The following is a 25,644-nucleotide window of genomic DNA, read 5'->3' on the forward strand; positions in this document are numbered from 1 at the left end:
TTGTCCATGCCATTTAAAGTGTTGCCCTCAATAGAGAGATTTGATTATGTAACCACAATCTTGTAATAATAAATTATGTACAAAAGTTTTACCTTTAATTGAAATTCTTTCCTTTTTATTTTCATTTTTCTTTTTGGTAAGATGTTTGGCATAGCCATTCTGGGATTGATTGTAAGTGCCACATTCCTTGTGCTAAAAAATGATTGTACTGAAATCCAGAATAGGTAAGTAAATTTGAATCTCAATTTGAAAAAAATTCTGTTACTTTTTTCAAGCTTATGAATATACTTTAAATATTTGAATTTATGGTAAATAAATGTCATTGTTTTATTGTGGGTAGAAGGAGTTAGTGCATTGATGAATGAATGGAAAAGATCATTTGTTTTACAGATATATCTATATGTAATAGTAAACTGTACAACTCAAATTTATCCTTTTCACCATTCTTAAGTGGACAGTTGGGTGGTATCAAATATATTTACATTGTGGGAGTACCATGACCACCTGACTCCAGACCATTGTTTTCATCCTCCCATAATGGAATCCCCATGAATCAGCTACTACCAAAACTCACTTCTCTGCAGACTGTCTAACACCATAGTACTCTGAATTTCTGAATTTGACTACTACAGGAATCCTACATGTGTGGATTCTTGCAGTATTTGTCTTTTGGTGATGATTGGCCTATTCCCTTAGCATCTCCAAGTTGTACCATGTGTTGGAATTTCTTTCCTTTTTAAGTCTAACTGATTGTCTATTATATCTATATATTACATTTTGTTTATCTATTCATTGGTTCATGTAAATTTGGGTTACTTCTATCTTTTAGCTATTATGAATAATGTTGCTATGGGTTTATAAATATCTCTTTGAGTCCCTACTTTTAGTTCTTTGGGGGTAAATACTCAGAAGTAGAATGGCTGGGCCATATGGTAATTCTGTTATTCTTTTGAGGATCTGCATCCTGTCTTCCACTGGAGCTGCACCATTTTACATTCTAACCAGTAGATAACAGGGGTTGCAGTTTCTCCATGTCCTTATCAAAAGTTGTTACTTTTTCCTTTGCTGAATAATAGGCATCTACCGGATCTCTGGTATAATGTCCTATATCCATTTTAAAATTGAATTAATTCCTTTTGGGATATGGGATTTGTAAATATTTTCTCTCATTGTGTAGGCTGTCTTTTACTTTCTTGATAGTGCATTTGGTCCAGTGTTTATTTTTCTGTTACCTGTGAGCCAATTTCCTTTATGGTTTTTGATTCATATGACTTCGGGGTATAAGTAGGGTTGGCTGGTAAGAATCAGTGTTTCCTGTTTTATGGATAACACTTATCTTAGTGTTGTGATCATTACCTAGTTTAATCATAATATGTCCTTAAAAATCTAATTTTAGAATGAGACATTTTATGTTCATAGCATAGGTGCTTAGCAACAAGTTTCTCATCATAATTCATGTATGAGAACTACTCCTTGCTAGACATTGGATTCCATGCTTGACATCCACAGCCTCAGGTACCTCCTAACATCCAGAGGGGTACATGGTCCTATCCCCACTTTAATATTGAGGACGTTGAGGGAGGTTATAGAAAATCTTTTTTGATGTCTATTAAAGGCTGATTATTTTTTAAAGAAAGAATAAGTGTCAAAGTCAATTCTCTTTTTTCTTTTCTCTCTTTCCTCTCTCACTTCTTCTCTTTATTTCTCCCCTCCCCTCTCCTCTCTTCTCCTCTCCTCTTCTTTCTTTTTCTTCTTCTTCTCCTTCTCCTCCTTCTTCCTCCCTTTCCCTCTCTCCGGCTTCCTCCCTGGCACTAGCACTAGGGCCTAAGTCCTCAGGCACTCTACTATTGAGCTATATCCTAAGCACTTTTTATTTTTATTTATTTATTTATTTATTTTGAGAAAGTTTCACTATGTTGGCCAGGCTGTGATCCTCCAGCCTTGGCCTCCACAGTAGCTGGGATTACAGAAGTATATCACTGCACCTGGCTAAACATGGATTCCTCACGTAAGAAACATTTTTCATCGGTGTGGAATCAGATAATGTTATACTATAATATGATTATACAGAGATTTTCCTGAGTTATGCCATACTTCTACTATCCCTAGAGGCTTAGATCTCTGGGTTATTTCCAAACATGCTAATATTTAGTTTGTTCCCTGTGTAGATTCCACTTCTTAATCCAACAGGACCTAGAGACTGTGTCCATATTATGTGTCTGGAAGCATTTGAATAAGATATTAAGAAATCTATCCTTAACTGAAAATAAAGACAAACTAAAAAGCCAAGCATTAAAGGTCTTAGTAAAAAATTCTAGAGAATATAAGAGAGCTTTAGTAATTTCTTCAGATGATTTCTGGAGAAATTGGACATTTTCCTTGTTTTAATTTGTATTTTTGCCTATATTTACTACATTTTTTTTAAATAAAAAGGTGAACTATGTGAAAATGGCCTCTCTGTGTAGCTTTTCTAATCTGTCCTGGGGTGATCATTCATTGCTTCTTTTGATTGGAAAACAATGTTTCAATTTCATTTCTGGAATTAAGTATTTAAAGCTTCCTTCAAGGGTGAATATCAGTGCCTCATCTTTTGAAATTGCTGGGGAGGCCAACCCTTTAATTCTTCTTTGGGATCAAGCACTGTCTTTGCATTTTCTCTCACCTGTGTAGCTGAGGAAATGGGTTTCAATCCTTTATGGAGTGTGAACTCCTTTAACTCCATAGCCTTATAGGCTTATGATAACAGATAAACGAATCAGAAAAAACAGTTAAGGTATTTAAAAATAATTGGATCCAGTTGTCTCACTTCTGGGTATTAACATGAAATATTTAAAATCAGTTTGTTGAAGAGATATCTGCACTTCTGTGCTCACTGAAGTACACTTCACAATAGCCAAGTTGTAGATTCCATCTAAGTGTCCATCCTAGGATAAATGAATAGGGAAAGTGAGATGTGGATACACAGTAGAGTACCGTTCAGCTCTAAGAAAGAAATTCTGTCATGAGTCTGGTGGGGCCGTGGGCAACACAGAGGGACGCCGGTGCGCGTGGCGAGCCCAGGCCGCAGCCGCAGTATTTCACAGCAAATCTGAATGTTTAATTAAAGAATGGAATACAGAAAACCACAAAAAACTTCAGCTATTGATTTAATCTCATCTGAAATTCTACAGGTGTGTCTTCTACCTCAGCATTTCAAGGCAACAGGCTTCCCTTTCCTTGAGGCTTGAATGAAAGACATTCTTCCATACATCTCAGAATACACCCGAGAGTGGTACTGCTACAGCCAGCGGGAATTTCAAGGGCAAAATTGGGCAACGGAGTAAAGGTGTGTGTCTTATAAGCAGTTTATAGCAGAATTTTAAGCCAGTCTGTGAAGACCTCCTTTTTAGTAGGTTGCATTCAAGCAGTGGGAGCACAGGATATTTTTGAGCTTGACCTATCTCTGTTATCATCATCGCAATGTCATCAACTTTAACTCAGAGACGACTCCTCCCAGCTCCTGCCTCTAGCCATCTGCTGCGGTAGCGAGGTTTACACAAGAGGCCAGCACGAGAGAGAGAAACACGCCAGGGAAGCAGACTCTTCACCGCGCGAATGAGCTGCCGAAGTATATGAAACAGCTGATAAGATGAGCGACAATTTAAAATCCAAGTGATCCGAGAACACACACTGAGCTCTGGCCCGCTGAATTCAAACTCCCGGTCACCTGCTTCCCGCAGACAAACAGCTATGACTCGGCATTAATTCATCCGGCTGAAACAACTGGTCAGCCCTTCTCATCCTACGAAGGTAAATGCCTACCGAGCCTTCATAAGTAGTGGCCACAGGTTTGAAACGGGGCTTGGGAGAGAAGGACCCACCCGTAGAATTAGTCTCCCGGCAAAGGGAAACCGTGTCATCAGACTGCTGCGGAGATAACTTTGTTGAAACTGGTGTGTGATCCCATAGCCTTGCCTCTCCACACATCGGGAAAACTCTAAGAGCCCCTCCCAGCTCTCCCCTAAGGGCACCTCCCAGCTCTCTTGTGAGTGCTTCAGCCAGCCCGAGGGAATCAGAGGTGGTGCGGGTCTCGCAAGCGGAAATACCGCTCCCACCTGGGCTGATTGCTGAGGCCTCTTGCACCACCTACGGGAAGTGGATACCAGAGGGCAAGTAAAAACCGCTGAGGATTCTCAGCCCCAAACTCTACAAGCTTAGGGTCTGAGGGAATGGCAAACTGGAAGAGTGTGCCCAGTCGTTCATGAAAACAGGGCTCCCGGGAGCAGCAGACTTGGCGTGTAGCCAGTATTGTGGTGAGAGGGGCCTGGCTAGAGAAAAAGTGGGAAGTGACTAGACACAAGAGGAGGCCCTAGACACTCAGGATTGGAGACTCGCCCAGTCTGGGAGGAGCTGCTGCACAGTGATTGGTTCCCGCGTATTGACAGGAGAAACTTGACCTGGTGGGCACAGCGCCATCTACTGGAAGAGAAGTTAATCAAACTCTAAGACTGCAGTTATTAGGTTTTTTTTTTTTCTTTTTCCTTTCTCCTTTTTTTTTTTTTTTGATTTAGGTTTTTCTTTCATTTTCATTTTTTTCTTTCTTGTTGTTTTATTAATTTTTTTTTACAAAATATTTTTTAAATTTTTTTTCTACTAATTTTAACTTAAATTTTTTTAATTATTATTATTATTTTTTTTAAATCTTTTTCTTTTTTAGTTCCTATTCTTTTTCTTCTTTAGTCTTCTCATTTTTCTTATCCCCCCTTTTTTCTTGAATTCTACCTGCCTACTCTCATTCTCTTTAGAGACTTCTTCCCTTCCCTTCAAATACCTTTCCTCCCAAGCATCAAACTAATTTATAGGAGTAAACAGTAACTCAGCAGTCAAACAGAACAAGAAACAACATGAGCAGCTTCAAAAAACAAGGAAGAAAAGGAGTACAAACAACGCAGGACAGCCTAAATATTCAGGAGGACCTAGAGTCATCAGAAAAATGGTCATATAAAGAACTCAAGGAACACCTAAGACAGATGGAATGGAACCTTAAAGAGGATACAAGACAGCAAATTCAAGCAGCGAAAGAACACATTGAGAATGCATTTCACAAACAGATAAAAGAAGAAGTTAAGCATCTTTATCAGGAGATAGAGTCTATAAAAAATAATCAAACAATAATTCTAGAAATGAAGGAAACGATAAACCAAATTAAAAACTCAATTGAGAGTATCACTAACAGAGTGGAGCAAGTAGAAACCAGAACATCAGATAATGAAGACAAAATACACCATCTTGAAAAGAGTCTAGCCAACTCAGAAAGGCTGGTAAAAAATCACGAGAAAAACATCCAAGAATTATGGGATAACATTAAGAAACCGAACTTGCGAGTCATCGGGATAGAAGAAGGTACAGAGATTCAAACCAAGGGAATGAGAAACTTACTGAAGGAAATAATTACAGAAAACTTTCCAGAAATAAAAAAGGAAACAGATATACAAATTGAAGATGCATACAGGACACCGAGCACACAAAATCACAGTAGACCAACGCCAAGACACATTGTTATGAAGATATCCAATATACAGAACAAAGAGAAAATATTAAAAGCTACAAGAGAAAGGAGACAGATTACATTTAGGGGTAAACCAATACGGTTAACCACGGATTTTTCATCACAGACACTGAAAGCAAGAAGGTCATGGAACAATGTATTTCAAACACTGAAAGACAATGGATGCCAACCAAGAATTCTGTATCCAGCAAAATTAAGCTTCAGGTATGACAACGAAATAAAAATCTTTCATGATAAACAAAAGTTAAAAGAATTTGCAGCCAGAAAACCAGCATTGCAAAGCATTTTGAGCAAAACACTACACGAGGAAGAAATGAAAAACAATAACCAAAACCATCAGTGGGAAGTGCCGCAGTAAAGACAGAGGGCAAGGGGAAAGACAATCATGGAGAGACAAACTAAATTTTTTTTTTTTTTAAAAAAAGGATAAACAATCAAACATGGATGGAAGTTCAAACCACATATCAATAGTAACTCTGAATGTTAATGGCTTAAACTCTCCAATAAAGCGACATAGGCTGGTATCATGGATTAAAAAAATAAATCCAACAATATGCTGCCTCCAGGAGACACATCTGATGGGAAAAGACATACACAGGCTGAAGGTGAAAGGATGGGAAAAAATATACCACGCACATGGTCCTCGTAAGCAAGCAGGGGTGGCCATCCTCATATCGAATAAAATCGACTTCAAGACTAAGTTAATCAAAAGGGATAAAGAAGGTCATTATATACTGTTAAAAGGAACCATTCACCAACAAGACATAACAATTATCAATATTTACGCACCAAACAATGGTGCTGCGACATTCACAAAACAAATTCTCCTCAAATTCAAGAATCAAATAGACCACAACACAATAATTATGGGAGACTTCAACACACCTCTCTCACCAATGGACAGATCCTCCAAACAAAAGTTAAATAAAGAAACTATAGAACTCAATACCACAATCAATAACCTAGACTTAACTGACTTATATAGAATATATCAACCATCATCAAATGGATATACTTTCTTCTCAGCAGCACATGGATCCTTCTCAAAAATAGACCATATATTATGCCATAGGGCAAACCTCAGTAAATATAAAGGGGTGGGGATAATACCATGCATTTTATCTGATCATAATGGAATGAAACTGGAAATCAAGGATAAAAGAAGGAAGGAAAAATCCTACATCACATGGAAAATGAACAATATGTTACTGAATGATCAATGGGTTACAGAAGACATAAAGGAGGAAATCAAAAAATTCTTAGAGATAAACGAAAATACAGACACAACATATCGGAATCTATGGGACACAATGAAAGCAGTTTTAAGAGGAAAGTTCATCGCCTGGTGGTCATTCCTCAAAAAAAGAAGAAACCAACAAATAAATGAGCTCACACTCCAACTCAAAGCCCTAGAAAAGGAAGAGCAAAACAACAGCAAATGTAGCAGAAGGCAAGAAATAATTAAAATCAGAGCGGAAATTAATGAAATTGAAACAAAAGAAACTATTGAAAAAATTAACAAAACTAAAAGTTGGTTCTTTGAAAAAATAAATAAGATCGACAGACCTTTAGCCATGCTAACGAAGAGAAGAAGAGAGAGAACTCAAATTACTAACATACGGGATGAAAAAGGCAATATTACAACAGATGCTACAGAAATACAGAAGACAATTAGAAATTATTTTGAAAATCTATATTCCAATAAAATAGAGGATAGTGAAGACATCGATAAATTTCTTAAGTCATATGATTTGCCCAGACTGAGTCAGGAGGATATAGACAATCTGAACAGACCAATATCAATAGATGAAATTGAAGAAGCCATCAAAAGACTACCAACCAAGAAAAGCCCAGGACCGGATGGGTATACAGCGGAGTTTTACAAAACCTTTAAAGAAGAATTAATACCAATACTTTTCAAGTTATTTCAGGAAATAGAAAAAGAGGGAGCTCTTCCAAATTCATTCTATGAGGCCAACATCACCCTGATCCCGAAACCAGACAAAGACACCTCAAAGAAAGAAAACTACAGACCAATATCTCTAATGAACCTAGATGCAAAAATCCTCAATAAAATTCTGGCGAATCGAATACAAAAACACATCAAAAAAATAGTGCACCATGATCAAGTAGGATTCATCCCTGGGATGCAAGGATGGTTCAACATACGGAAATCAATAAATGTTATTCACCACATCAATAGACTTAAAGATAAGAACCATATGATCATCTCGATAGATGCAGAGAAAGCATTCGACAAAGTACAGCATGCCTTTATGTTCAAAACATTAGAAAAACTAGGGATAACAGGAACTTACCTTGACATTGTAAAAGCTATCTATGCTAAGCCTCAGGCTAGCATCATTCTGAATGGACAAAAGTTGAAGGCATTCCCTCTAAAATCCGGAACAAGACAGGGATGCCCTCTATCTCCACTTCTATTCAATATAGTTCTCGAAACACTGGCCAGAGCAATTAGACAGACGAAAGAAATTAAAGGCATAAAAATTGGAAAAGAAGAACTTAAATTATCACTATTTGCAGATGACATGATTCTATACCTAGAAGACCCAAAAGGGTCTACAAAGAAACTACTAGAACTAATAAATGAATTCAGCAAAGTGGCAGGATATAAAATCAACACGCATAAATCAAAGGCATTTCTGTATATCAGCAACAAAACTTCTGAAATGGAAATGAGGAAAAACACTCCATTCACAATATCCTCAAAAAAAATAAGATACTTGGGAATCAACCTAACAAAAGAGGTGAAAGATTTATACAATGAAAACTACAGAACCCTAAAGAGAGAAGTAGAAGAAGATCTTAGAAGATGGAAAAATATACCCTGTTCATGGATAGGCAGAACAAACATCATCAAAATGGCGATATTACCAAAAGTTCTTTATAGATTTAATGCAATGCCAATCAAAATCCCAACGGCATTTCTTGTAGAAATAGATAAAGCAATCATGAAATTCATATGGAAAAATAAAAGACCCAGAATAGCAAAAGCAATTCTAAGCAGAAAGAGTGAATCAGGCGGTATAGCGATACCAGATTTCAAACTATATTACAGAGCAATAGTGACAAAAACAGCATGGTACTGGTACCAAAACAGGCGGGTGGACCAATGGTATAAAATAGAGGACACAGAGACTAACCCACAAAGTTACAACTATCTTATATTTGATAAAGGGGCTATAAGCATGCAATGGAGGAAGGATAGCATCTTCAACAAATGGTGTTGGGAAAACTGGAAATCCATATGCAACAAAATGAAACTGAATCCCTTTCTCTCGCCATGCACAAAAGTTAACTCAAAATGGATCAAGGAGCTTGATATCAAATCAGAAACTCTGCGTCTGATAGAAGATAAAGTTGGCTCCGATCTACAGATTGTGGGGTCGGGCTCCAAATTCCTTAATAGGACACCCATAGCACAAGAGTTAACAACTAGAATCAACAAATGGGACTTAATTAAACTTAAAAGTTTTTTTTCAGCAAAAGAAACAATAAGAGAGGTAAATAGGGAGCCTACATCCTGGGAACGAATTTTTACTCCTCACACCTCAGATAGAGCCCTAATATCCAGAGTATACAAAGAACTCAAAAAACTAGACAATAAGATAACAAATAACCCAATCAACAAATGGGCCAAGGACCTGAACAGACACTTCTCAGAGGAGGATATACAATCAATCAACAAGTACATGAAAAAATGCTCTCCATCTCTAGCAGTCAGAGAAATGCAAATCAAAACCACCCTAAGATACCATCTCACTCCAGTAAGATTGGCAGCCACTATGAATTCAAACAACAACAAGTGCTGGCGAGGATGTGGAGAAAAGGGTACACTTGTACATTGCTGGTGGGACTGCAAATTGGTGCGGCCAATTTGGAAAGCAGTTTGGAGATTCCTGGGAAAGCTGGGAATGGAACCACCATTTGACCCTGCTATTGCCCTTCTCGGACTATTCCCTGAAGACCTTAAAAGAGCATGCTACAGGGACACTGCCACATCGATGTTCATAGCAGCACAATTCACAATAGCTAGACTGTGGAACCAACCCAGATGCCCTTCAATAGACGAATGGATAAAAAAAATGTGGCATCTATACACAATGGAGTACTATGCAGCAATAAAAAATGACAAAATCATAGAATTTTCAGGGAAATGGATGGCATTAGAGCAGATTATGCTTAGTGAAGCTAGCCAAACCCTAAAAAACAGATACCAAATGTCTTCTTTGATATAATGAGAGCAAGTATGAACAGAGCAGGGAGGAAGAGTAGGAAGAAAAGAGTAACATTAAACAGAGACTTGAGATGGGAGGGAAAGGGAGAGAAAAGGGAAATTGCATGGAAATGAAGGGAGACACTCATTGCTAAACAAAATTACATATAAGAGGTTGTGAGGGGAATGGGAAAATAAACAAAGAGAGAAATGAATTACAGTAGATGGGGTAGAGAGAGAAGATGGGAGGGGAGGGGAGGGGGGATAGGAGGGGATAGGAAAGGTAGCAGAATACAACAGTCACTAATATGGCATTATGTAAAATTGTGGATGTGTAACTGACGTGATTCTGCAATCTGCATTTGGGGTAAAATTGGGAGTTCATAACCCATGTCAATCTAATGTATGAAATATAATATGTCAAGAGCTTTGTAATGTTGTGAACAACCAATAAAAAAATGTATAAAAAAAAAAATAAAATTTTTAACAAGTACAAAAAAAAAAAAAAAAAAAAAAAAAAAAAAAAGAAATTCTGTCATATTTGACAACATGGATGGAAGTGGACAACATTATGGTAAATAAATTGAACTCTTAGAAGCAGAGAGTAGAAAGAATGGTGGTTGCCAGAGGCTGAAGGGAAGGCAAAAAGGGAGAAGGTGGTCAAGTGTTCAAAGTCTCAGGAGGAATAAGGGTTTTTTTTTTCCTTTGAGATTTTATTACACAATGTGATGAATATAGTAAATACTAATATATATCTCAAAACTGCTGAGAATTAATTTCAAAGGTCCTTACCATAAAAATGATAAATATTTGAAGTGGTAGATATTCCCTTAATTATCTTGTTTGATTATTTCACATTACGTTCATGAACCATAACTTCAGTTTGTACCCATAAACATGCAAGTATAATTTGTCAACTTATCATTAATATTTTAAAACAAATCAGATAGTTAAGTAGATAATACAGATATGGCTTACCACCTTGGAAAGAATTTGCACAGAATTCTATAAACATGAAAAAAATTTAATATAAAATAAATTATCCTATGTTTTAGAAGGAATTTTATAATCTCATATTTCAGAATCATTAACATCACTGTACTGTTAGATGTAACACAACATATTGAACTGAATCTTTGCCATGTCCCACATTTCTCAAATTAGCTTTTGACTTGATGTTAGATTTATTCCTGGCTCAAAAATTGTGTAGTTGATTTTCTGTTAGGCCTGGCTGATTGCCATTCGGTTTAATCATTGTATAAACATTTACATTTAAAATAGCCTGTACACTTAGTTCTTTATTCTGTAGGTACTATGGAAAATTATTGTCAATGGACTCTTATTTTTCCCTTAAAGTACCTGTGATTCTCTACTTGCGTTACAATTTTTAAATGCTTTATTGCATTTGTTATTTAAATGATGTGTCACATCATCTCTTTTTTTTTTCAAAAAGTTACAACTAACATCCTCCATATTAATTAAAATGTTTGGTTGTGACGTGCAGCCCATCCACGTTTGAAGTACATGCAGTTGCTTTTATGACATCTATGTATCTATCAAAATGTAGATTAACTGAACACTTTCCTTTTTAAACCTCTATCATTTTTCTAAAAAGCATTGAAAGACTTCCTTTTCACATAGATGCAAAAATTAATTGTTTTTCACGAATCAGGATCAGTTTGATTTATTTTCTTTGGAAGCCTGGGTAGGAGGGTAGTTGTCCCGTGTCAAGGCTAACTGTCAAGGCTTTGCTGATGGTCAGGTGCTGGTGTCTGTAGTATAGATCTGAGTGCGGGTTCCCTCCACTGTCTGGCATTTTCCTTCCCCATGTCTTACTTTTTTCTTACTCCACTTGAAGACCAGATTAGCTAAGTGAATGTTTTAATACTTTGGGGCTTTATTGATCTTCCAAATATACATTAGAATGATAGTGGTCATTTTCTTTTTTAATTGAAGGTGATACTATTTCTATGACCTATGAATTAGCCCAGGTTGCCATGACTAAATGCTATAGATGTGGTGGCTTAAACAATAGGGGTTTATTTTCCCTTAATTCTAGAGTGTGGGAATCTGAGCTCAGGGTTCCATTCCAGGAGGGTCAGTCTCTTCCTGGCTTTCAGGTAGCAGCCTCACTCTGTACCCTCACAGTAGAGTATGCTATGATGTTTCTTCTTCTTATAAAGACTCTTGGGATCACATCTTGGGATCTGTACTCTGATGACCTCATCTAACCTTAATATTTTCCAAGTCACTTACTTCCAAATACCTGCATTTTGGGGGTTATTGCCTCCATATATCAATTTCAAAATAGGAAGATAAAAAATCAAGGGTATATGAAGTGTGCCACAAAAGGAAAGAGAGTTTTGTGGTGGTGTCAGAAGCAAATTGGAGGTGGGAAATAAAATGGGCAAAGAATGTGACATAGTTTAGCCCTCAGCGGATAGAGGAGTGGAAAGAACCAGAGGGCAGCCTTATAGCAAAAGGCAGGTTGGTTTTGTCTCTTCTGCTTTTCGAAGATTCAGTTTACAGTCAGCTAAGACTATGAGTTTCAAATAGGGGTATAATATGGAATTACAGGGGCACTATGGTGGAGATAGAGATGCAGAGAGACCTTAAGGATTCATGCTTCCCTTTAGTGTTAACCAGAATAGTTCTGCAACCTGAAAGGAAAAAAAAAATCTATTTAATGTTATGTCTTTTATGGAAACAGTTTGTGGGTAGAAAACTGAGCTAATGGCATTGACTTGACTGCAATACTTTTGTTCCTGTTCTGTCCTGGCAGAGCCTGGGCACTCTACGTGCTGGTTGTCGTCCAGTGTTTAAGCAGTGTGACAGCTGGGGAGATCTTTGAGCTCCAGAAGAAAATTTTCAAGTGAGTTGGTCTCTGTTTCAGAAAGGGGCATCAGTATCTATTGGTCATACAGTTCACTTCTAGGATTGGGACAAGGATGTGATCTTGGAGATTTGTCATAAAATGCGTAGACTTACCAGTCACAGTGTGAACTTTTGAGATATAGCTAGGGATTACCAATATTGATTGAGAAAATGCAGTTGTGAGAGGGTAAAAAAATCAAGAGTGTGCCACTAAAGGAAAGAGAGTTTTTGGTTAGATATGACCAGCCAATCCCAAAGCTGCAAGAATGCAAGCAATAATCGAGGTGGAAAGTATCTTTATGTTTTCAGGAAATAACAGCTCATTGTGACCCTTGCAAGAAAAGTTTGGTAGAGAGTAAGAGGTAGCCTCAGCAGCAAATTGGAGATGGGAAATAAAATTGGCAAAAATGTGACTTAGGTTAGCCCTCTGCGGCTGGAGGAGTGGAAAGAGCCAGAGGGCAGCCTTACAGTAAAAGGCAGGTTGGTTTTGTCGCTTCTGCTTTTCGAAGATGCAAGAGTTAGCCCATATATACATGCCAAGGACAGGAATCTTCAGAGAACAAAGGAATGAGGACACTGGTGGAAGAATTTGAAATTATGGGAGAGAGACATCAGGCAGAGGAAAGATGAGGATTTGGTATCTGAAAGGGTGTATGTTGAAAGACATGATCGTTGAAGGAAGTCTTTTTTAAATTATTTTTGAAACAAGAGCAGCAGAAGTAAAAAGAATTTGGGAAATTGCACCTGCATTTGGGGGCCTAGGAAAATAATAAAGTCACCTTTTTCACAATCGGAAGTGGAGAGAAGAAAAGCCTCTTACTATTGAGTTTAGCCTCTCAAGTGCTGCTGCTCAGGCAAAGCCAGCCTCAGAGGAGAAGGAGGGTCTCTGAGGAGAGTGAGGAGACACAGACTCTCTCCTTGGAGGGGTGATGTGGGCCAGAGTGCGCAGCAGCAGGAGAAGTGCTAACATGAGAGAGGGTCACAGTAAGAGCCTCATGGAGCTGATACCCTGGGGAGGCTGCCCTGAGATACAGAAGGGCATGGGGGTCAGTCTGGAGCCTGTGGGCAGCTGCAGTGTCAGACCTGGTGGCAGCAGGAGTCTGCACAGCAGCATCTCATCTGGGCTGTGTGGTGTGTGTTTTTGTTCTGCAGACACGAGTACCTCAGTGGATACTACAGAGTGTTGCCTTATTTCCTTGGGGAACTGTTATCTGAATTAATACCCCGGAGGTTGTTTCCAACTATTATATTTACTTCTATACTATACTTCATGTTAGGTAAGTAGCAAGATGAAGAAGATGTGTCTTTAGTCTTGAATATGACGTGATGCTCATTTCTCTCTGGAGCATGTTCATGGTTATTAAAACTACAAACCAAGCTGTATTTAAGCTATGGAAGTACATATACCCTCCATGCACTCTGGTAAAATAAGTGTTCACTGATGGCATTGTTGTCAAGATTTTTCCCACCAATTTTTTTTTTTTAACAAAAACTAGGAATTGAAACCAGAGTGTGAGCATGGTAGGCAAGTGCTATAACCACTCTGCTATATCACCAGAAGCTTTATTTTTGTTTTGTTTTGAGATGAGTCTTGATAAATCGCCCAGGCCTACTTTGAACCTGGGATCCTCCTGAAGCAGCTTCCCAGAGACCAGGGATTGCCAGCATGCACCCTGTGACTGGGCCAACCAAACTTCAAAACTGTTTATAAGACTTCAATTTACTGCTCTCAGTATAGAGAGAATAGATAAGCCAAGAATACCAAGTAGTTTATAATTCCTTCCATGTTTGTGTGTGACACACCGAGATGCTGTGTGTCTTAAAATCCTGATCCCTGACACACAGAGTTGCTGGGTGTCATACACAAACATGAAAGAAATTATAAACTAGTTGGTGTTTTTGCCTTATCTATTCTCTCTATCTATAGGTCTCCATGTAGACATAAAATACAGAGAGGTAATATCTCTACTGTGTATAGGGATGTATTGAGAGGGATAAAAATATCAATATACACATATATTGTCTCCTTCTCCTCTCTAATCAGAGAAAGGAAGATGATAACTTTGGTGTTCATTTATGTAATAAAAATACTTATTTGGGCTGGGGATGTGGCTCAAGCAGTAGCACGTTCGCCTGGCATGTGCAGGGGGCTGGGTTTGATCCTCAGCACCACATAAAAATAAAAGATGTTGTGTCCACTGAAAACTAAAAAATAAATATTAAAAAATTCTCTCTCTCTCTAAAAAAATATTATTTGATGGCTGTAGATGGATTCCTTTGTGCATTAGACTCAGGTTTCACTTCAGATACTGTATCAGAATTTCTCTCTCTCTCTCTCTGTCTCTCTGTCTCTCTCTCTCTCTCTCACACACACACACACACACACACACACACACACAATATCTGTTTTTGACAACATACTGCAGGATAACAACCACTGATAGATCTTAAGCATTCCATTTTACAAATCAGGTTTGTCAGAAAGAATTAATCATGGAATTGTAACCTCTAGACTTCTGATAAGTGTTCTTACAACTCTTCCCAAACCCTCAGGTGATATGACACAGAACATTAGCTCATTGTAGTGTATAGAATACTTTAGGAAACTTAATTAGCCCCTTTCAATCAGAACTATGTGGTGGTTTGTTTAGAGGGTCTTAGGTTATGAGGATAACTTTCCTTCCCCCGGGTATTTTGAAAATGTTTTATTAGTGTATTATAGTTATACATAATTTTGGGGTTAGTGCAGACATGATTATGCAAGCATGGAATTTAATTTGCTACAGTTCAGTCCCTAGTAGTCTCCTTTTCCTCCCACTGTGGGATCTTAAAATTCTGATCCCTGTTTCTTCACTAATCATTTACAGAAAACAATGAACAAAGTGGAGATGTCTGGGTACATGAATGGGCTGTTGAGGAGTTTCCTGTGACAGTAGAATTTTGGCCATTTTTGTTGCCCGTATCCCTCCATCTCAGCCACTTAGAAGTTATTCATCATTACACATAGAGGAGCATGGATGTTACATGGAAAAGTGCTTTTGCAGTAAATGTAAAAAAGAAAACTATATGATAACTTTATGTGGTTACATGGAAGGAAACAATAATGATAGTTCCATAGTGGGTGACTTTTTTATTCTGATATTAGTTTATCAGAATGTTGTAGTGTTATTGCCAAAATAAATAATTTCAAATACAAGGTGACCTAGGAAGCTGGACTAACTCTTTCTTTTCCTTCTAAGGCTTGAAACCAGATGTGGGGGCTTTCTTCATGTTGATGATTATTGTTTTGCTGGTGGCTTATGCCACTGGTACCATGGCAATGATCCTGGGAGCAGGGGAGAAGGCGATGGAAATAAAGACATTTCTTGTGACTGTCTATTTTGTGTTTATGATGGTGAGTGTGAACTGTACTGCTTTGAGAGGGAATCTCTTCCCTTCTTGTTCTTTCCTGCTTCTTCAATTGTCCTTAAAACTTGCTTTTAGGATCCTGTGTGGGACTCCAATGTTTTCAGAGGCCACACAGTGGCTATTAGAGAATGTACCACTTTCCTCCTGGTCCTTATGCAATCTCTTTGCTTGAGTCCTAATTTTGTTATTCTAACTTTTAACCAATCCTCACTAATGAGCTTTCAAAAATACTTCTGGGTGGTGTATCATGAAACCTTGATAAATTGGAAACTCAAATCCCAGAAGAATTATGATTAGCCAAGTCCCTCATAAAAAACAGATTCTGTGCCTGACCTTCATGCTGGTGTTAGAGAATTGCCAGGTCTGTAATGAGCAGAGATGGTTTGGTTTTTGGATTATGTAGGCTTCAAGGCAAAAGTGAAGATCCATGAGGAGTTTGACAGTGTGTGGCATGGGAAGTCTAACTGGAGCGCCTCTTATATTTTGAAAAGAAGTGTTGAAAGCACTAGAAATTCCAAAGTCCACGGTCCTGGGTTCCCTCCCTTGTGGGATCCCGAGGTTCTCTTATATCAAAATATTTCTACATCTTTTGGGATTTTTTAATGTTTATTTAGTTCTAATCTTATATGCTTTAAATTTTGCACTCAAAATGATGAATCAGCAGATAATTGCTACCAACCTTCTCCCTGTGACATGAACTAAACAGGAGTGCTCATCCTATTAATACACATGTCCCTTCTGCTTCAGTAGGAGTTGTTTTTCAATGATACATATTTAGCATAAGCTCTTGCTAAAGTTTAATTTATGAATTTGGCAACTACAATGTATATCATTGAGAAAGGGATCTTGTTATAGTTCCTATGCTGTTGTACAACAAACAAAATATCTTTCAATAAATGAACTTTTCTTTGATGTGATGCTTTAATTATTATATAAAGAATTCCATATGTAATTTAAAAAACCAATCATAAAACCATATTTCGATCAAGAGTTGCTAGTGTATACTAAGCACTTAGTTAGGTCCAGTCTAAACATATGCACACACACCCTAACATTGTTCTGCATATCCCAGTGCACTCACACCAGTTAGGACAAGTGTTATGTGAACCTTGTAGCTGTCTCTTGTTAGTCTATAGCAGTCCTTTCTGGTATCTCCACTGTTATACTGCTTTCTGATAGCTTAAAATAGAGGTATTGACTTTGTTCTGCTGAATTCACATTATTGTCATTATTATTCTTTTTGAGTTTTAGGGCTTTGGGGTATTTAAGCTGGCATTCTGAATCCCAAATTGTTCCTACAGGCATGGGTACAAAAAGCAAACCCTTGTAAATGACAACTCTTATTATTGTGTAGAAGTAGAGAGGAGCATGTGATGCTCAGGATTTTAGATGTCCAGGTTTATGAGGGGGACAGATAGTGGAGGTATAATTTGAGTAGTCAGTACCATCAGCTCTTCTTGTCCATGGGTTCCACATCCAGAGATTGAAACAACCACGGGGATTGGGGGGTGTTAAAACAAAATTTGCATCTGTACTGAAAATGGACACTTTTTCTTTTCTTGTCATTTGTCCCAAAACCATACAGTATAAATTTTTACTTGGTGGTTGACTTGTATTGTGTTTCAAAAGAAATATGGAAATGATTTTTAAAAAAATACAGAATTTGCGTATTTAAAGCATAAAGGATATACATAATTGTATCAAATATTATGCCATTTTAAAAATTAAAGATATAAGATTGTCAGATATTGGTATCTGTGGGTGGGAGTTGCTGGAGGCTTCTGTAACTAATCCCTGTCAGATACTAAGAGATGACCTTAGTTCTTAATCTTTATTGTATACAGTTGCAGAGCAATTTAAGGACAGAGTCTTGATAATAAAGAATCTCCCAAAATAAGTGGAGTACACTATATAGATTACAGGTACATTGTTCTTAGTTTAACACCATAAACTGCCTTAAGCATGCAGAGGTATATACATGCAAAGGACTAAAATTAGTATTTAGAAGTAAGTGGAAGAAATTTCAAGAAAGAGTAGGTCCTAGTAGAAATGTTTAGAATGTTGCAAAGTTCTTATATAGGGTCTTGTCTAGAGTCCTCATAACACTTGGTTTTGCTTTTCTTAGGTGATCTTGGGTATGACTCTGAATTTTGGCACCACAACACCTTGGCTCTCATGGCTTGAGTACTTGAGTATTCCTCATTATGGCTATATGGTAAGATGTCCACGTCTGCCATTGTGACAGAGCTTCCAAAGTAGGAACAATCAAAATAAATCCTAATCATCTAATTTCCATGGGCATGAACTGTGAACCTCTTTCATCAAGGAATTGTCTTTTAGGGAGTTATCTGGATTTTCCCAATCACATCATTGTTTGACGAAGAAGAAATCTGGGGGAAAATCTAATTAATAGAAAAGGTTAACTAATTAATGAAAAACATATTTGGTGTTAGTTCAATAAGGGAATCAATAAGAGGAAGGGAGACTGAAACACATTGTTTATACTGAAAGTGAAATTAAAAGAGAATCAGAAGACCATCTAATACCCAGAGCGATATTGGCAAGTTAATGAACTCCAAAGGAAGCTGTGTCTTAACACAGTGTAACCAAATTTCTAACTCCCATAATTTCAACTAGTTTTTGATGAAAACAAACAAGCAAACATTGTTATTATAAGTTGACAATTTTCACTAAACACTATTGTATCATTTTAATTATAGTTTTTATTAGGGTTGTAAAATTGAGGGAGAAGAAAGAAGTTTGGGCTATCTAGCCATAGGTATCCCTTTTTTGCCAATGAGAAGCAATATACCAAACTGCTGTGCTGTGACAAAAGCTGTGAATGTAAGACTTGGTTTATTTTTAGAAACAATAATGAAGATTAAACTTGAGGGCCTAATTGTGATAATTCTCTGGCAACTTTTAATTTTTGCAATAATAGGGATTTAACCTAGGGACCTGTGCATGCTGAGCAAGCACTCTGTCATTGAGCTATTTTCTCAGCCCCTTTTATTTTTTGAGACAGGGTCTCCTTACCTTGAGTTGCCCAGGATGACCTTGAATTTGCTATCCTCCTGCAATAGTCTCCCCACCAGGAGGGTTTGTAGTACGAGGTTCTGTACCTGGCATCTGGAAACTTCTTGAAATGTAAAACTATATTTCTTGCCTTTCCCCTGCCCCTTATGATATAGGCTTTGCAACATAATGAATTTTTGGGACAAAACTTCTGTCCAGGACTCAGTACAACCGAAAGCAGTGGCTGTATCAGCTATGTGATGTAAGTTTCCATTCCATGTCATATGAGATTTCTTACCACTGTGATGAGATATAGAAAGTCCCCTGGGTTTAGAGTCCAATCTCAATGAATCTTTCTGAACGTAAGTCTTTTCACTCACAAAGCGAGATCTTGTACACTAGTGCATGTGAACATGCTCTACTTGTATTCCACTACAGTCTCAATGTTGTATTAAATGTGGAGAAATGTTTATTTTCTCCCTATGGAAAATTTATTTTGATGTTTTGATTGTGAGTTTGAGTTCTTATTTTTCAGAATATTTGAATTTGAAATGGTGCTTCAATAGTTTATCAAGGGTTCGTAGTCTCTGAACTGAACAGATTTTATGTTGTCTGTGAGACCAGCCCATGGACAGTAGTAGGAATTAATGAGGCAGTAATGGCATCAAGGGAGGGAACAATGGCCTCAAGTCCAGGCTCATCCCTTTGCTCACACATGTAGGAGACATCACGAAACCAAAGACTACTCGTGTGTGTGTGTGTGTGTGTGTGTGTGTGTGTGTGTGTGTGTGTATAAACTGGCTTGGAATACTTTCTCTCATAGGATGTATCCTTTAAAGGAAAAAAATCAGTAAATTGAGAGGAAAGTCTTATTTTTGTACACTGTCATTAAAACAGAAATGCAGATTTTAATAAAATTGGAGGATCTTGCTTTAAAATTTTGATGATGCCTATCTGTTCAATGATTGTTACTAATGGTTTGACTTTGATTCTTAAGTTAATAAGAAAGAATCAAAGTCAAACCATTAGCAACAATCATTGAACAGGTAGGCATCATCAAAAAAGAGAATCCTGGAATACTAATACTCTCCTGGATTTTTCAAATAGTATAGAAATAATTATATACCAACCAGAAAATCTGTGAAGAGGTGTTTTCTTTACTTGCCTGCTCTCTTGTATTTGATCAGGGTGTGGCACAAAATCAGTGCCAAGCTGCTGATAGAACAAAGTGGATGGGGAAAATGGGACCAGATTAGGAGGAGCCACCACAGGCTTCAGGATCACGTGGGCTCATCCTCACAAGAGGAAAGACAGAGCTCCTCTTACAACAAAGAGAAGCCATAGATATTTTTGTAACTGCCAAATTCTAAGAGATGGAACAATAGGCACGAGAATGGCAGCAGGCAATTATTGTGGCTGCAGCAGGTGTTTTTAGTGTCAGGTGCTTTTCTACCTGTGGCAGAAATGCTGCATCCTGCTCTTCTCCAGCTGGAGTTCAGTTCTGATTCCTGGGCTTGCAGGTGACATCCTGGAGCTGAATATGTGTGATGTGCTCCACGGTCTTGATGCAACAGCTGACAGACATGACTTGCTGGAAGCTTTTGCTCCCCTTTGGTCCTAGTTTTAGAATTCTTAGCCTGTATAGTTTACTGTCTTGTGGGTAAGCAGAACTGTGGGGAGTTTTGATCATCTTAGCAAGGGTCATAAGTGTCATCAGTTAAAGCTGACGGTGACCCATAGAAGTTAGCTCTAATGGGGAAACTCTCAGTGAAAGTTTACCCTATAGAATATATCCTTTGAAGAGAGCAGCATTATAAATTTGTTAATGAAAGAATCAAAAGGCTAGAAACTTGCTTCACAGCATGTCTCTGTAGGCTTGGCCAAGTTTGTTAAGTCTACTCCCTTTCTCTTTCAAGTGTGTATATCTATATTCCCTTGGATTGTTTTAAGATATAACTAAACTATTAGATCCAAGTTGCTTAGCACAGTATCTAGCAAAATTGTAAGCACTCAATGACTTTTAGCTATTATATAAGAAAGACTAACTCCTATTGAATTGGATAACATATCAGTTCCTTTAGATACTAGGAATTTACAATAAATAAAAAAAAATTTTAATTGAATTTCAGATGTACCGGTGAAGAATTCTTGACAATCCAAGACATTGATCTCTCATCTTGGGGCTTGTGGAAGAATCTCCTGAGTTTGACTTGTATGATTTTTATTTTCCTCACAATTACCTACCTAAAACTGGTATTTCTCAAAAAATATTCTTAAATTCCCCTTTAATTTACTATGAGTGACCCTTACATTCAAAAGGAGCACCTGGATTTATTTTAAATATCCGATGAAGACTTTCTATAGTTTTTTGATCAGCTGCCATCACACAGTTGTATAGCAACAATTTTTAATATAAACATTTAGAAAAACCACAGCAAACTGTCTCATACAAGAGAGAACCCAAACTGAAAGCTAACGATATGCATTACATATTAGCTCATCTCTACAGACAGTGACCAAGAAGAAGAAAATATAGGCTACTTTATTGATGTCAAAAAGGAAAACTGAATTCTAGAAATGCTCGTCAAGCTACTAATATCTCTAGTATCAGTGTTCTCATCTTCAACGTGAATAAGCCAGTTGATAGTCCTCCAGTTTTAATAGGCTATGAATCTCTGATCTGCCATTGTTTAATAAGTAACACATATATGAATGCATTGTGGAAAGTATTAGATATAAAATATATTAGGAAAACCAGTATTATTTCTAGGAGAAGAAAAGTCACCATGACTGAAAAACATGTCTTTGATAAGCTTATTGAGGTTGGTGGAATTTACTGATACTTACCTACTGGAATTGTAAGAGCTCAATTGGAGTAGAGGGCCAGGGGTCTGTAGATGTGGCTCTTGTGCCATTTATGGGACATTCTGCTCTGAAGTCACTTCACTTCCTGGCGTGGTTCAGTGGTATATAATCTGGTTGTATCCAAAGCTCCTGCAGAGCCTTGCTATGCTACACGTCTGGCCCTGCCTGGCCCACCACAGCAGCACCTGAAGAGACATCTCTCTGAAGAACTTGCCAGAGCTGGATTTTGCTATTTCCAACATCCTCTCAGCTCTAAACTTGGGGTTTAATAACTTGTGTATCTTTGGCTACACAAGGTTCCCCCACCACTTGTACACATTTATTTCCACAAACGGCCTTTTCCAGGAATGAGGAAGGATTTACCAGTGTTATGAACATGTTTTTGTACAGGAATATATAACCAGGCCTCATTCAGGATTCCCTATGTTCCCACTTCTTCAGTCCACAGAGAGAACCTTATATATCAGTATTTATTCACAAAGCGTGCCTTCCAAAACAACCAAAATCATTAATGCCTACTTTTTCAATTAATAAGACTGTAAACATATCTTTTTATATTTGTCCTCCCATTTTATTGTAAAATTGCCTTTTACTACTTTTTATTGTATTAAGAAACTCATGGTATAAATTCATTACAGGAATATTTTTGAAAGTGTTTATTTTATTTTCTGTAAGATGAAGAACAAAACATTACTTCCTTAAAGTTTACTTAAGAATATGTGTATATTCTTATGAATTTTGTTTATATTTTATGAGATATTTTATCATATTTAATATATAACGGAGGGGCCAGTTTGGTTTAAAATAAAAGAAACCACAAGAATAAATGAATTCTAGTTGTTATTTATACTCCAGTTACTCTTGTCAGGCTATCAAGAAAGACTACAAGAAGACTGTGACCATGGAAGATTCCTTGGTATGATGGGGGTGGGAGGGAGGAAGGGGAGGAACAGCTAGAAAGAGATGTGTGGAGAGAGATGTTGAAGAGGAAGTGCATATACCTTTGTGCCAGTCTTTGAAGCCATCTTCATTGATTTTAAATTTGAATTTTATTAACATTTATAGCACCTATAGACTTGAAAAGTAACCCCACTCATTTATGAGATGTCTTTGTCCCACTCTAGTGCTTGTTCAATGGGATTTATGACAGAATGTCAAGGTGGCAGGAATAGAACTTTTGTTGGGTCCTGTGACAGCTCAGGCTCTCACCAAGGCTGATATACTGATGGCCACTACTGGTGCTTGAGCTCTCAGTAGCAGGGGCTGACACTGAGTTCTCAGTATGGTCCTGTCCTTTTTTGGAGATCAGATTATCTGGCAGCTTGGTGGCAAGATGATTACATGTAATGACTGAATGATTTTTTTCTGACATATATGTAGACTACTGACTTGGGAAATAGATCCTTATAGAGGCATTACCTTTCTAGAAATGTTTTTGTTTTATATATGGCTACTTTGGCCCCTTGATGACAAAATACTTTGATAAATACCATTATAACCTACAAAACCTAAAATATTTATAATCCTTTTGTTTATATATGCTTGCAGACCTTTACCAACACAGTTTGTTCCCAATAGTTGGAATACTCAGGTCCATGAATCAAGCAATATTGCCCTCTCACAATATTGGAATAGCAAAAGCAATTCTAAGCAGGAAGTGTGAATCTGGAGGTATAGCAATACCAGAGTTCAAACTGTACTACAAAGCAATAGTAACAAAAACAGCATGGTACTGGTACCAAAACAGGCGGGTGGACCAATGGTACAGAATAGAGGACACAGAGACTAATCCACAAAGTTACAACTATCTTATATTTGATAAAGGGGCTAAAAGCATGCAATGGAGGAAGGACAGCATCTTCAACAAATGGTGCTGGGAAAACTGGAAATCCATATGCAACAAAATGAAACTGAATCCCTTTCTCTTGCCATGCACAAAAGTTAACTCAAAATGGATCAAGGAGCTTGATATCAAATCAGAGACTCTGGAAGAAAAAGTTGGCTCCGATCTACATATTGTGGGGTCGGGCTCCAAATTCCTTAATAGGACACCCATAGCACAAGAGTTAATAACAAGAATAAACAAATGGGACTTACTTAAACTAAAAAGTTTTTTCTCAGCAAGAGAAACAATAAAAGAGGTAAACAGGGAGCCTACATCCTGGGAACAAATCTTTACTCCACACACTTCAGATAGAGCCCTAATATCCAGAGTATACAAGGAACTAAAAAAATTAGATAATAAGATAACAAACAACACAATCAACAAATGGGCCAAGGACCTGAACAGACACTTCTCAGAGGAGGACATACAATCAATCAACAAGTACATGAAAAAAATGCTCACCATCTCTAGCAGTCAGAGAAATGCAAATCAAAACCACCCTAAGACACCATCTCACTCCAGTAAGATTGGCAGCCATTCTGAAGTCAAAAAACAACAAGTGATTAATACTCTAGGAATGTGGGGGTCCAGGAGTTACCTTGATTTATATGAACCGTGTGATGTCACATAGCTGTCATAGATGTGGGACGCGGTTCTAACAGTAACAGGGTCCATTGGTTCCATGCCATATGTATTCTGTAGGATTTTTATTTTACATGAAAACTCTTTCTGAAATATACATGTATGTGACTTGAGAGGCAGGGCAGAGTGGATTAGAGGGTTAATGTAAAGATTAAATAAGTTTAATCTAACACATAGTAGCTTCTAAAGCATAAGCCATTATCATTAGAATTATTATGAGTGCTTGTTGCTATGTCATTCAAAACATGTCCCATGTAGTTCTTTTTTATGCCTAATGTTCTCTCACGCCCACTATATTTTATTAACTAATAACAGTGATTTGATAGTTACTTGATATAAATGCTTTGCAAATGCTGTGTTGGTTAGTTTTTCATCACTGTGACCAAAATAAAATACCTGACAAGAACAACATAGAGGCGAAAAGATTTATTGTGCTTCATGGTTTCAGAAGTCCTAGTTCATGGTCAGTTGACTATTGCAGAAATGTCATGCAAGTGCCTGGCAGAGGAAATCCACTCAGCTCATGGCAGCTACAGAGCAGAGACAGAGCCGGGCAGGGGCAGGGAGGGAGGCCAGGGAAAGATAACATGTGCTATTGCTTCAAATAATAGGCCTTTATTGAGTATCTGTGAAACATAGACTCTGGGAAAGAGAGGAAAAATTATTTAAAGACAAATTATTCAGGGATAATTAGGTTTTACCTACTGAATGAATGGATGAATGAGTGAGAGATATCTTTATGTACTACAGAATATATATTCTGCCAGGCGCAGTGGTGTACACCTGTAACCCCAGTGGCTTGGGAGGCTGAGACAGGAGGATGGCAAGTTCAAAGACAGCCTCAGTAAAAGCAAGGCGATAAGCAACTCAGTGAGATCCTGTCTCTACATAAAATACAAAAAAGGGTGGGAATGTGGATCAGTTGTTGAGTGCTCTTGAGTTGAATCCCCAGTACCCACCCACTACCCCAAAAATCTCTATGTATTTTTCTCAAGCAGATTATATGTGTTTTCAGTGCATGGTTTGTATTTCTTTATGCTCTTCATGTTGCTTAGTAAAATTATGTGCAACTAATAAAAGTCTTAGGCTTCTTGGTTGATTAACATTCCATTTAAAAATTACACATAATTTTAGGTGGTATAATACCAGGAGAATAGAGGGAAACATAGG

At 37.6% G+C, this 25,644-nt stretch overlaps 1 protein-coding gene across 2 annotated transcripts in view; it reads left to right on the forward strand.

Annotated features, from left to right (window-relative positions):
* Positions 1-22,596, forward strand: part of LOC308654350 (broad substrate specificity ATP-binding cassette transporter ABCG2-like) — a 71,400-nt gene extending 48,804 nt beyond the window's left edge. Inside the window, exons 10-16 of one of the 2 annotated variants that reach the window (XM_081303608.1) lie at positions 142-224; positions 12,568-12,657; positions 13,812-13,936; positions 15,899-16,053; positions 18,193-18,282; positions 19,259-19,344; positions 21,212-22,596. In XM_081303608.1, the coding sequence (XP_081159734.1) occupies positions 142-224; positions 12,568-12,657; positions 13,812-13,936; positions 15,899-16,053; positions 18,193-18,282; positions 19,259-19,344; positions 21,212-21,359 (777 nt within the window). In that variant the 3' untranslated portion in view covers positions 21,360-22,596. The remainder of the gene's footprint in view (positions 1-141; positions 225-12,567; positions 12,658-13,811; positions 13,937-15,898; positions 16,054-18,192; positions 18,283-19,258; positions 19,345-21,211) is intronic. The other variant, XM_081303609.1, reaches the window with a different exon arrangement.
* Positions 22,597-25,644: the final 3,048 nt, after the last annotated feature.

This window comes from Spermophilus citellus (genome assembly GCF_964194105.1).
Source record: "Spermophilus citellus genome assembly, chromosome: 8".
In the NCBI taxonomy this organism is placed as follows: domain Eukaryota; kingdom Metazoa; phylum Chordata; class Mammalia; order Rodentia; family Sciuridae; genus Spermophilus; species Spermophilus citellus.